Source organism: Pristiophorus japonicus, chromosome 16 (genome assembly GCF_044704955.1).
Source record: "Pristiophorus japonicus isolate sPriJap1 chromosome 16, sPriJap1.hap1, whole genome shotgun sequence".
Taxonomy (NCBI): Eukaryota; Metazoa; Chordata; class Chondrichthyes; family Pristiophoridae; genus Pristiophorus; species Pristiophorus japonicus.
The window spans coordinates 10812065-10825860 of record NC_091992.1 but is presented as its reverse complement, the minus strand read 5'-3'; the positions used below and the strand labels follow the sequence as shown (position 1 = coordinate 10825860).

General features: G+C 49.2%; 1 protein-coding gene across 1 annotated transcript in view; it reads right to left on the bottom strand.

Annotated features, from left to right (window-relative positions):
• Positions 1 to 13796, bottom strand: part of LOC139226912 (multidrug and toxin extrusion protein 1-like) — a 56896-nt gene that overhangs the window by 29248 nt on the left and 13852 nt on the right. Inside the window, exons 3-8 of the mRNA XM_070858005.1 lie at positions 13569 to 13637; positions 11938 to 12086; positions 10180 to 10222; positions 6303 to 6347; positions 1992 to 2089; positions 79 to 176 (exon numbers count right to left, since the gene is read on the bottom strand). Coding sequence (XP_070714106.1) covers positions 79 to 176; positions 1992 to 2089; positions 6303 to 6347; positions 10180 to 10222; positions 11938 to 12086; positions 13569 to 13637 — 502 coding nt within the window. The remainder of the gene's footprint in view (positions 1 to 78; positions 177 to 1991; positions 2090 to 6302; positions 6348 to 10179; positions 10223 to 11937; positions 12087 to 13568; positions 13638 to 13796) is intronic.

Below are 13796 nucleotides of genomic sequence, written 5' to 3'. Positions count from 1 at the left end.
CTTCATCGGAAGGCCGAATTTCAGCTCTAGAGCCTTTTGAAGAAACAGCATCACGCACACAGATAGCTTGTAAATTACCTGCCCAGGTTTCAACATGCAACTTTTTCCATCGAATGTATAGAAACAGGAGAATAGCTTGACAATACTGAGACACTACATTGGCAGCAGCGGAGCCTCTGAAAAACACCAAGTTCATGTGTTTAAAGGTGGGTTCAAATAAAGTTCAACTTACCAAAACTGATTTGGAATATATTCTTCTGGCACAGAAACAAGTGTGGAGATGGGACAACCGTAACAAAGACGGATGTCTTACCGAGTTGACTCTGTTGGTTTTGTGGTAGACCCAATAAACAGCTGCACCCCTTCCATGGCCTTGACCTCTTCCCTCGGGTAAGGCGCCCAGAATTGGACACGGCATTCTAACTGCAGCCTACTGACATAGCGTTCAATCAAAAACAGGAATGGCAGAGAGCTGGCAACAGGGTACCTGTCCACTCGTGTTGTGATGTGATGGAACTTAAAGATGGGAGTGGGATGGTGGGAAAATTAAAATTAGATGGGGGTGGGGAGGGGGGAGCTACATAATGTTCTTCAGTTACATTGTGCAACTCAAGAGGGGAACTGCGAAACAAACTCATACTTTCCTTAGAAAGGGATACTAAGGACAGTGGGATACTAAGCAGTTATATAGGGCCCTGGTGAGACCGCACCTGGAGTATTGTGTACAGTTTTGGTCTCCTTACCTAAGGAAGGATATATTTGCTATTGAGCGAGTGCAACGAAGGTTCACCAGACTGATTCCTGGGATGAGGGGATTGTCCTATGAGGAGAGATTGAGTAGACTTGGACTATATTCTCTAGAGTTTAGAAGAATGAGAGGTGATCTAATTTGAAACATACAAAATTCTTACAGGGCTTGACAGGGTAGATGCAGGGAGGATGTTTCCCTGGGGCTGGGGAGTCTAGAACCAGGGGTCACAGTCTCAGAATAAGGGGTCGGCCATTTAGGACTGAGATGAGGAGAAATTTCTTCACTCTTAGGAATTTTTTATACCAGAGGGCTGTGGAGGCTCAGTCGTTGAGTATATTTAAGACCGAGATCGCTAGATTTTTGGATATTAACGGAATCAAGGGATACGGGGAGAGTGCAGTAAAATGGTGTTGAGATTGAAGATCAGCCCATGATCTTATTAAATGGCAGTGCAGACTCGAGGGGCCGAATGGCTGACTCCTGCTAATAATTCTTATATTCTTAAGTACAAATTTCTAAGTGTGCATGCAGAAGTACCTGACAACTGAATCCCGAAGGCTACATAAGGTCAGATTACTTGGATCTTGAACCATGTCCCAACATATGGATCTACACTCCAAACCAGACTCGGCCTCTGTGGCTCTGCAAAGCAAATGCATCTCCTGCCAGCTCAGTTAGGGAGGCACCAAGACTGTGGAAAACTCAGCCGCTCGTTTTCTCAACCCCTTAATGCAATTCAAGTGTAAAACAAAAACCAGAATAAACTAGATGATCACAAATCAGATGATTATAGTTTTTATATTTAAGTTGAAAGAAAGACTTGCATTTATATAGCGCCTTTCATGACCAAAGTGTTTTACAGCCAATGAAGTACTTTTGAAGTGTAGTCACTGTTGTAATGTAGGAAACGCGGCAGCCATACTTGCGCACAGCAAGCTCCCACAAACAGCAATGTGATAATGACCAGATAATCGGCTTTTTATTATGTTTTTAATGCGGGATAACTATTGGCCAGGACACCAGGGATAATCCCCCCTGCTCTTCTTTGAAATAGTGCCATGGGATCTTTTACGTCCGCCTGAGGGAGCAGACGGGGCCTCGGTTTAACGTCTTATCCGAAAGAGGGCACCTCCGACAGTGCAGCACTCCCTCAGCACTGCACTGGGAGTGTCGGCCTGGATTTATCTGCTCAAGTCCCTGGAATGGGACAGAAAGAAAAGAAAAGTTATTTGCTACTTACTGCACTCCCAGGGGTAGCACATACAGCAAGAGGTAATTTATGGCAACATTGAAAATGTTGGCTATGAAACCAGTGAAAACCTGCGGCATATTGATCCCCTACAGGGAGAAAACACAGAGTCAGTTTTTCACGGTATCACCAATTGAAAATACCTGGATGTGGCATGGCAGCGCCATAGACATGAGGGGAAGAGAAGGCACGCTATATTGAGCAGACTAGGCCTGCATTTGCTAGAGTTTAGAAGAATGAGAGGTGATCTCATTGAAACATACAAAATTCTTACAAGGCTTGACAGGGTAGATGCTGGGAGGATGTTTCCCCGGTCTGGAGAATCTAGAACCAGGGGTCACAGTCTCAGAATAAGGGGACGGCCATTTAGGACTGAGATGAGGAGAAATTTCTTCACGCAGAGGGTGGTGAATCTCTGGAATTCTCTACCCCTGTGGATGCTCAGTCTTTGAGTATAGTCACGACACAGATCGATAGATGTTTTGACACTAAGGGAATGGAGGGATATAGGAATCGGGCGGGAAAGTGGAGCTGAGGTCAAAGATCAGCCAGGATCTTATTGAATGGCAGAGCAGGCTCGAGGGGCCGAATGGCCTACTCCTGCTCCTATTTCTTATATATACACCATACAAACCGAACAGGAGAGTACACGGAGTCAACACTGAGAGAGTGGGTGAGAAGAAAGAATGAGGAGAGACAATACAAGCTAAAGGCTACCATTTTAATGCAAGAGCAGAGCGACCTGGGGGGTGTTTGTACACAAACCTTTGAAGGTGGCAGGGCAGGTTAACAAAGCAGTTAATAAAGCGTATGGGACCCTGGGCTTTATAAATAGAGGCATAGAATAGTAAAGCCAGGAAGTTATGCTAAACCCAACATCGAAGCACTGACCACACTCGACCAGTTCCGCTGGGCGGGCCACATTGTCCGCATGCCCGACACAAGACTCCCAAAGCAAGCGCTCTACTCGGAACTCCTACATGGCAAGCGAGCCCCAGGTGGGCAGAGGAAGCATTTCAAGGACACCGCCAAAGCCTCCCTGATAAAGTGCAACATCCCCACTGACACCTGGGAGTCCCTGGCCAAAGACCGCCCTAAGTGGAGGAAGAGCATCCGGGAGGGCGCTGAGCACCTCAAGTCTCGTTGCCGAGAGCATGCAGAAATCAAGCGCAGGCAGCGGAAGGAGCGTGCGGCAAACCAGTCCCACCCACCCTTTCCTTCAACCATTGTCTGCCCCACCAGTGACAGAGACAGTAGATCCCACATTGGACTCTTCAGCCACCTGAGAACTCACTTTGACTGCCTATGATGATGATATAAAATCGGGTCCAGCTGGAAGATTGTGTCCAGTTCTGGGCACCGCACTTTAGGAAGGACGTGAAGGCTTTGGGGAGGGTACAGAAGAGATTTACTAGAATGGTTCCAGAGATGAGGGATTACAGTTATGTGGATAGACTGGAGGAGCTGGGTTTCTTCTCCTTGGAGCAGAGAAGGCTAAGAGGCGATTTGCTAGACGTGTTTAAAGCCATGAAGGGTAGAGTAAAATAAAGAGAAACAGTTTGCAACGGCTGACGGGTCGATAACCAGAGGGCACAGATTTAACGTGTTTGGCAAAAGAACCAGAGGCGACACGAGGAAAAACGTATTTAAGCAGCGAGTGGTTAGGATTTGGAATGCACGGCCTGATAGGGCAGTGGATACAGAGTCAATAGTAGCCTTCCAAAGAGAATTGGATGAATAGTTGAATGAGAAACAATTGCAGGGATATGGGGAAAGAGCGGGGGAGTGGGACTAACTGGATTGTTCTTCGAAAGAGTTGGTGCGGACTCGATGGGCCGAATGGCCTCTCGTTGTGCCGTACTATTTATGGTTCTAAATAAAGAAACAGCGGCATTTTAATATACTAATGGGGTCACGGAAAACGTCTATGTTTAAGGAGACAGAAAGCTGTGGGTGTCAGTTTGTGGAGCAGCTCAGCCTGGCGCATGCGCTACTCCATGGAGATGTCCTCATTCCACCACACTTCCCATTTGTTTCCTTCACCGGGCCCCATTTCATCGCGAAGTCAACAGGAAGTCAAGCTTTCAATCAATAATGCCCGTACTTGTGTTGATGATGTCCGGCGAGTCTACGACAGAAAAAACTCCGGCGTGAAATTCAATTGCACGCAGCAAACAACCAATTGACCTCTTTTTGGGGGTATTGGTTGAGGGATGAATGTGGGCCATGACACCAAGAGGACTCTCCTGCTCCCCTCTGACTGGTGCACCGGGTCTTTTACATCCACCTGATTAGGCACATGAGCCCAAGTTATAAGGTCTCATACCATGGCCAGCCCCTCCGACAATGCGTCACACTCTCAGTACTACCCTAACGTATCAGCCTACAAATTGCGTTTGCCCTGACTGGGGGCGGTAACCATGGCGGGGGCGGGACCTCCTGCGGCCAGCGGGGAAGTCCCGCCCTGCGAGCTAAATTCAGGTTACCGCCTCCAAGAGGAAGCGGAGCGCGATGCTGGGCGGTCCGCTTCTCCTCGGGGTGCTAAGCACGCGGAAGTCGGAGTGCCAGTGCGGCCTCCCCGCGGAGCACTGCCCTGACCGCAGGGGAAGAGGAAGGGCACGCTGCGAGCTCTGCGCGGGTTCGAGCGGGCCCCCGCCCGGCCACCGGGGCTGCGGGGTTGCCGTGGCCGCAAGCCCAAGACTGAAGCTGCACTATCGCGGCACGGAGCCCCGCGGGAAAACCCGCGGAGGCCGGACCGAAAAGCAAATGGTGCCGCGCGCCTCCCCTTTAAGTGTCGCTCCGCGAGCCGAGTGCGTCCCGGTTCGCGACCCGCGAGGCGGGCGCTGACGTCGGCCACGGCAGCCACACCGGGGGGGGGCGCTGCGCAATTTCCGCCGCGGGGCAAAAAAAAACGGGTCGCTGCGCACGGCGATGATGTCATCACTGGAGGCGCTGCGGCCTGAGGCGTTACCGGGCGGGAGCGGGGCGCTGCCGGTTTTACGCCTCCGCTAAATTCCCGCACAATTCTGCGGGAGCTGGTAGCCCCCCCCCCCCCTTCTCCCAACAACCCCGTGAAAACACATTAGCGCCCCGTTAGCGCCCCCCGGAGGAGCTAACGGTAGGCGCACCGCAGGCCAATTTCTCCCCCTTTGTGTCTAAGTACATGGTGGGGCTTGAACCCACAACCTTCTGACTGAGACACCGTATGGTACCATCCATAGGCATTGACTTGTTTCACAGCTGCGATCATGGAGGAAGGGCCAATAGCTGACAGGAGATACAACTGCAGGAGCTTTGTGACCTTATAAAGGAAAACAATTTGGTCAATCCCCTCATTTAAAAACGAGGCGTCCACCTTCCATTCACCCCTGCAGGTCCTTAACCCCCTTGAGCGGAGCAAAGAGTTGACATTAAGTGCCACGGAGGAAGGGAAAAAAATAATGGTACGCCAAGCTGTGATCTCGCTGGAGTCAGCCTCATCTCAGTTCTGGGTAGGCACAGGTCTACTGCATAAAGCTGCATATAATGTGGCAATACGTAACACTAATCTGGTCGTGGAAGGTCAAAAAAATGAATCAGTGTATTATTTTCTTGAATGCTATTCCGTGACCAGCGAGTTAAAGTATGTGTGTGGAGGCAACAACATTGGGCGCAAGCATGTTATACCCCCATGGTCCATAGCCTTCTGCGCAGCCCCCGGCCTCCGAGCACCATCGGAGCAGGCCGGGGAGCGGAAGGAGCAGCACGAGATCAAGGTCCAGGTCGATGATTGGAGCGTGGGCAGATACAGCAGGAGCGGCGAGGTCGGGGCGAAGGAGCGGCACGAGATTGTAGAGGGACGTGATCGGGGCCCAGGAGAGGCGTGAGTTCGGGGCCCAGGAGAGGCGAGGGCCCAGGGGCAGCACGGGCCCAGCCCACACTGCGATATGTGTGCGCACTAGGCCCGTGCAGCAGAGCAGGTCTCCAGTTGTCCTGGTTAATCCTTGCCACTGGACCAAGACCTAGCTCTGTCAAGCCCGTGTGGTGGCTGGTGTGAAACGACCACCCCACGTTAAAAAAAATCCACGCACAGGCATCTTCCACCCTTCAACATATAATTCGGGATCTGGAATATTAGGTCCTTCATTGAAACACCTGTGAACTTTTTGACGTGGAAACAAGTCATCCTCGATTCGAGGGACCGCCTATGATGAATAGCCTTCTGACACATGAATGATCACCTTGACAAGGTGCCAGAGGAGACAATTGTAAAATCGAAAATTTGTAATTGACGCTGTAAAAATCATTATTTGGTGACTGTACCTGATTTTGAAGGTATTTGATCTCCAACTGATAAAGAAATATTGCCTAAGAAAAGATATGGAAAAAAAGTTATAAAAATAAAGACTTACATTTATATAGCGCCGGTCACGACCTCAAGACGTGTTTTAATAGGCCAATTCATCACTTTTGAAGTGTATTCACTGTTGTAATGTCGGAAATGCAGCAGCCAACATGCGCACAGCAAGCTCCCACACACAGCAATGTGATAATGACCAGAGAATCTGTTTTAGTGATGTTGATTGAGGGATAAATATTGGCCCAGGACACCGGGTGATAACTCTCCTGCTCTTCTTCAAAATAGTGCCATGAGATCTTTTACGTCCGCCTGAGAGAGCAGACGGGGCCTCGGTTTAACGTCTCATCTGAAAGATGGGTATGATAACAGATAGTGTAGTGATCATAACCGAGATGGAACGGTAGCATAGTGATTATGCTACTGGACTAGTAATCCAAGGATTAACAATCTGGGGAGATGAGTTCAAGTCTCACCAGGGCAGCTGGACTCATTAATGGTGACCATGAAACTACCGATTGTCATAAAAACCCATCTGGTTCACTAATGTCCTTTAGGGAAGGAAATCTGCCGCTCTTACCCGGTCTGGCCGATATGTGACTCCAGACCCACAGCAATGTGGTTGACTCTTAACTGCCCTCCTGAAATGGCCCAGCGAGCTGGGTGGGAAAGCAAATTGTGAGGAGGACACAAAAAATCTGCAAAGGGATATAGACAGGCTAAGTAAGTGGACGTAAATTTGGCAGATGGAGTATAATGTGGGAAAATGTGAGGTTATCTACTTTGTCAGAAATAATAGAAAAGCAAATTATAATTTAAATGGAGAAAATTGCAAAGTGCTGCAGTACAGGTTGGGTCTATACCTATTGGAGTTCAGAAGAATGAGAGGTGATCTTATCAAAACATAAGATAATAAGGGGGCTCGACATGGTGGATGCAGGGAGAATATTTCCACTCATAGGTGAAACGAAATCTAGGGGACATAGTCTCAGAATAAGTGGCGGCCCATTTAAAACTGAGATGAGGAGAAATTTCTTCTCTCAGAGGGTTGTAAATCTGTGGAATTCTCTGCCCCAGAGAGCTGTGGAGGCTGGGTCATTGAATATATTTAAGGCGGAGATTGACAGATTTTTGAGCGATAAGGGAGTCGAGAGTTATGGGGAGCGGGCGGGGAAGTGGAGCTGAGTCCAAGATCAGATCAACCATGATCTTATTGAATGGTGGAGCAGGCTCGAGGGGCCGAATGGCCTACTCCTTCTCCTATTTCTTATGCTCTGATTAAGCCACTCAGTTGTATTCAAGAAGGCAGCTCATCACCACCTTCTCGAGGACAATTAGGAATGGGCAATAAATGCCGGCCTTGCCAATGACGTCCACGTCCCGTGAACAAATTAAAAAACAAATAAAGCAACTTTCACACTTGCAGCATTTTGAGTGTGACTTGCGTTGGGCCAATATTCGGTTTGACTGAATGCTGCGTCTATCCTCCCTCAGCCCATGGTCTCACCGGCTAACCAGGACGGTGAGAATGTGAGCTGAGCCTGTTACGTTTCCAGCTAAGAGCGAGCGGCCCGAGGGCTCAATGGGTCAACGCACCGCCTCGTGTGTCAGTGCATCACGCCTTCCATCAAAGATCCCAGGTTCAATCCCAGTGACTGCTCGGTTAGCTAATCTGAGCCAAGGCTGCGGTGAGGGAGCACTACAGTTTGCCTCAGAGCTCCTGTGGCCAGCGAGGGCAAAAAAATCAGCAGGGGTTCCGACTGATATCCGATTACCTCCGCAGGAAAAGGTCAGCGTGTTGTGGAAAGCGGGTGAGGGCAGGATTAGAACTGCCTGTGATGCCCCACACGACAAAATAGCATAGCAACAGCACCGCCTAGGCCCACATGTGATGAACGGGTTTTTGAATCTGGTGTTTGGCCTCTCCCAGGAAATCATAAGAACATAAGAAGTAAGAAATAGGAGCAGGAGTAGGCCATACGGCCCCTCGAGCCTGCTCCGCCACTCAATACGATCCTGGCTGATCCGATCATGGACTCAGCTCCACTTCCCTGTCCGCTCCCCATAACCCCTTATTCCCTTATTGGTTCCCTTATTCAATGACCCAGCTTCCACAGCTCTCTGGGGCAACGAATTCCACAGTTTTACAACCCTCTGAGAGAAGAAATTTCTCCTCATCTCAGTTTTAAATGGGCGGCCCCTTATTCTAAGATTATGCCCCCTAGTTCTAGTCTCCCCTATCAGTGGAAACATCCTCTCTGCATCCAAATCACATGGACATACGAACAATGACTGACAGGTAAAGAGCCTCTGGTCCATCTAGCCTGTCCCACACAATTGCCGTACCTTGTGTATACCGTAATAGACTGTACAGTCACCTGAGACCTCACTTTTAGAGTGGAAGCAAGTCTTTTTCGATTTCGAGGGTCTACCTATGATGATGATGATCGCAACATATACACTCCACCCCACCCGGAATCATGTGATCTCCTGGGAGAAGCAAAAAAAACAGACAAACAACCCAGGCCAATTTGCAGGAAAAAAATCTGGGAAATTCCTCTCCGAACCATCTGGGCAATCGAAAGTAGTCCAGGAGATCACTAAATTCCCTGCAGTACCTACCTTCTGTAAGAGGTGATCTCCGCTGCAGCCAGAAGGAATGAATCACATGGTTTGGGGTGGGGTGGAGAGCAATGGATCCTTTAGCAGGCAAGGTAGCATTCTGGAGCTACCGCACATTGGCTGACCGTCTTTTAAAAGGGAGGAACGCACATGCGCGGAGTTTTGAATGGGCCGCGCAGCCCATTAAAGGGCCGCCTAGCCCAAGAACAAAATTAGAGGGAACATTGGTGGAGCATATTGTGACATACAAGATGTGAGAATTGTGTGTGGGTGGGGACAGGCTGGATGGAGCAGTGGGTCTTCACCTGTCCATCATTGTTTGTCTGAATGACAATTGTGTGAGGTACAGGAGAGTTTCCAACGCCTATCATCAGTTCTACCTGGCCTAGTCTCAGGATAATGGGTCGGCCGTTTAGGACTGAGATGAGGAGGAATTTCTGGTAATGTGTAGTGTGATTGTTAATGAACCTTTGCTAATCAACCGACTAGTTCTTAATAGCAATGTGTTGCTATGAATTCTTAAGCAAAGAACCCATGAAGCAAATACATTACAGATAAGAATGGGAAGAACACGCATGCCCATGCATTATAGAATCCTTAGACAGAGTTGGGTTAGATGCTCGGAAGTATTTTTTTGTGTGAGGTACAGAAGGGTTTTCAGCACCTATCATCAGGTCTACCTGGCCTAGTCTCAGAATAAGGGGTCGGCCATTTCGGACTGAGATGAGGAGAAATTTCTTCACTCAGAGGGTGGTGAATCTTTGGAATTCTCTGCCCCAGAGGGCTGTGGTTGCTGAGTTGTTGAGTATATTCCAGGCTGAGATCGATAGATTTTTGGGCACTAAGGGAATCAAGGGATATGGGGATAGAGCGGGAAGGTGGAGTTGAGGTCAAAGATCAGCCATGATCTTATTGAATGGCGGAGCAGGCCGACTCCTGCTCCTAATTCTTATGTCCTTATGGCCTTCACGGTATTTCCACTGCCCAGCTCAGCAGTGCTGAGGTTGATTGCGTTGCGTATAATGACACTCCAATTGTGATCAAATAACTCAACGTGGGCTTGGGAAAGTACGCAGCTCAGTTAAACATGTTCCACCGAGTCGTGATGAGTGCCCCAGTGTCTTTTCTCTGTTGGACTCATTTGTTGCGTTACATTTCAGGTGAGGCCTGGCTTTTGGTCTAACCCGATTCACAGCGTGTTGATTGTCGAGCTTTACTCACAGGCAGAGCGGGAATAAATATCCTCACATACAAATTTGTTAACCTGTTTGAGAAATAGAAGAGGCGGTTAGAGGCAGGGGAAACCATGCAAGGCAAGCACGACTGGCCCGATGCAAACTCCAACACAGGCGGCGCAGCGAGGCAGCGCAGCGGTACAACAGCGACGGGCGATTTGGGAGTGAGGGTACGTCCTGCTATACAGCTGGGGGTCGGACTACAGCCGGGATGCAGTGGGAGCTGCCCAGGTGAAGGCTTGCCATCTCCCCAGAGGGGAAGGGAAAATAAACCAGGGAAAGGCTCATCCTGGGGCCACTCAGATATGAGGGAGAAAGAACATAAAAGAATCAAGAAAGACTTGCATTTATAGAGCGCCTTTCACGACCTCAGGATGTCCCAAAGCGCTTTGCAGCCAATGAAGTACTTTTGAAGTGTAGTCACTGTTGTAATGTAGGAAAGGCCAATTTGCGCACAGCAAGCTCCCACAAACAGCAATGTGATACTGACCGGATAATCTGTTTTTGTTATGTTGATCGAGGGATAAATATTGGCCCAGGACACCGGGGATAACTCCCTTGCTCTTCTTTGAAATAGTGCCGTGGGATCTTTTACATCCACCGGAGAGAGCAGACGGGGCCTCGGTTTAACGCCTCATCCAAAAGACGGCACCTCCGACAGTGCAGCACTGGAGCACAAAGGGGCCTAGTCACTCAGACTCACATACTTAATTAGCAGTCAGGCTGCTGGACATGGCTGCGGGCGGTGGGGGGGTGGGGCACTGTGCGAAATTGACCCAGACCATGAACTGAAACATGCCTCTAGCCGCCCGATTATAGAGTGGCTGTTGCTGATGGTGTTTGTGGAGAGAACGGCAGTGTCCCATCTCACTGAAAGAGGCAAAGAAAGCAACCTGCCTGAAAGGGAAGAAGTAAGTTCCCTTATTCCCAACAAGACTTAAATCTATCTTGTTTAGGCTTACAAGAAGGTTGTTCCTTCCCCTCCTTTTCACAGTTTCTAACTCCCTATCGGGCCTTCATGTTAATAACCCAAGTGGGCAACATGTGACTGCTACCAATTTTCAGCTGTTGCTGCTTTTAGGGTGGATGCCAGGCGGTGCTCGGAGCGACCTATGTGACTCACTGTCTCGGTTTCCCACGCTCAGGGTGGCTTGTGCTCGGCACTGCTCCCCAAACTCCAGTTGTTGCCGGACCCAGGAGCCAGCGTAGGTTGGCGAGCACAGGGCGGTGATGTGGTGAGCGGGACTCAGTGCGAGTTAGGACACGGGCAGCAAAGTTTCGGAGCAGCTAGAGTTCAGGGCGGGTGGTGGGTGGAAGGCCGGCCGGGGGAGGATTTGGAAGGGTTGCGTTTAAAGGCGCGGACGTGGGTTTCAGCGGCGGCTGGGCTGAGGCGGGACGGAGTCGGGCGATGTTAAGGAGCTGGAAGTAGGCGGTCTCGGTGTTGGGAGAGGATACGGGGTCGGAAGCTCAGCTCGGGATGAACTAGGACGCCGAGGTTGCGAACAGTCTGGCTCAGCCTCAGTCAGTGGCCAGGGAAGAGGATAGAGTCGGTGGCCGGGGAACGGAGTTTGTATATAACCTCAGTGTATGATAAATATGTGTGAGGTTAGAACCTTCTATGTACACTAACATCGTCTGCCATTGGACAACACTATCAGGGCGGCCCAACTTTTAAAAACGTTTACATATAAACACCACTTTTTTCTTTAGAATTTCTTTTGTAACAAAACAGAAGGCCCCTCACTTGGCCACCTCGGGAGGCTGCTTGAAAGCCAACAGGATTTTTTCGGTGTTAACGAAGAGCGCCCAGCAGGGGAAGCAGAATATCATGAGAATGAGAATCCCTCTCTGCAGAATCACCCCAATCCGCTTCAAGTTTTTACTGCCATAGGTCTGAAAATCAGAAGAGAAGTTAATATTTTTCTGCGCTTCAGTCCTTTGATGACTTGAGTAGACTGATGGCGCTGAGCACCTCAAGTCTTGTCGCAGAAAGCAAGCGCAGGCAGCGGAAGGAGCGTGCAGCAAACCAGACTCCCCGCCCACTCTTTCCTTCAACCACTGTCTGTCCCACCTGTGACAGAGACTGTAATTCCCGTATTGGACTGTTCAGTCACCCAAGGACTCACTTTTAGAGTGGAAGCAAGTCTCCCTCGATTTCGAGGGACTGCCTATGATGAATGGACAACAAAGCCCTTTCCAACCGCAAAAAACAAGATTAAAAAACTTATAATATAATATAATGAATATTTACCATGCTTAAGCCACTTGTTCTTGGGTTTTTGCTGGCTACCATTAATGTGTAAACCACGAAGACTCAGGCTCCAAACACAGAAGCTGAAAGGACATCTGAACCACTGTGGTACCAGCCAGGTCTGAAATCAACATAACCTGCGTACCACGGCACTGAGAATGTCATGTATCTTACATGGCCACTGTTGGAACTATATCAAGGTGTGCCACCAGAGGGCACAGCAGTGGTAGACTCGTGGGTTATCTGTGCAGGTGTGCCTGGCCTAGTATAAAAGGCAGGCCACCAGGTGAGTTAACTAATAAAGGACTAAGGTCACTACAGTTCAAGCACAACACACTGCCTCGTGGAGTCATTACTAGCGCATCTAAGGACACAACTGAGAACGTACAATATTTGGATCAGTTTTGTTGCTGTTTGTGAGAAGAGGTTTCTAAAAGAGCTGAATGGAGACAAATGGTAACTGGCAGACATGAAAAGAATTGCAGGGCTGTGGGGAACGGGCGGGGGAGTGGGACTGGCTGAAGTGCTCTTGCAGAGAGCCAGCACGGGCTCGACGGGCCGAACAGCCTCCTCCTGTGCTGTAACCATTCTATGATTCTATTCTAAACTCATGAAAAGAAGGAGAGGAGAGCTTTTATCCATCTGTTGCAACGCAATAATCTTCTCTGCTAGTTCTGGAGGACTTCACCACCTACTGTGCGGCCTGGAGTTTATCCTTTACGATGGTAAGTTCTGCAGGGAATCGAATATGGCCAGGGTGATCTCCTGGACTAGTTTCGATCGCCTGGATGGGTTGGAGAGGAATTTTCCCAGATTTTTTTTTCCCCAATTGGCCTGCGTTTTAACTGTTTTTTGCCCCCCCCCCCCCCCCCAGGAGATCACATGGCTCTGGTTGGGGTGGAGTGTAGAATGTGTCACTCAAGGAAGTGTCGCAGTTTTGTGGGCCATACTGGTTGGGCTGGGTGCTCTTTACCTTGCCGCCATTGTTCATTGTTCATAGGTTTATATGTAACCTTCAGGACTGCTGACCGAGGGCCGTGCGGCTCTTTGTCGGCCGGTACGGACACAATGGGTCATTCCGCACTCTTTCTGCATTGTAAATTTCTATGTTTCTATGCTCTTACCTGAGATATGAGCGTGTCACACACTGACGACAACCCAGTAGCTACGGAAATACCTGACACATTGATCACCTGTACAAGGGAAAGGAAGGGAATAGGAAATGGAGAGTAATATAGTTTTGATGCAAAAAGAATAGAAAATATTAATATATAAACAAAATACCATTGTGTGACTTTTTTTTCTCTTTCCAATCCAACCTCCTAACCTCTCAGTGTTTCTCCCCTCCTTTC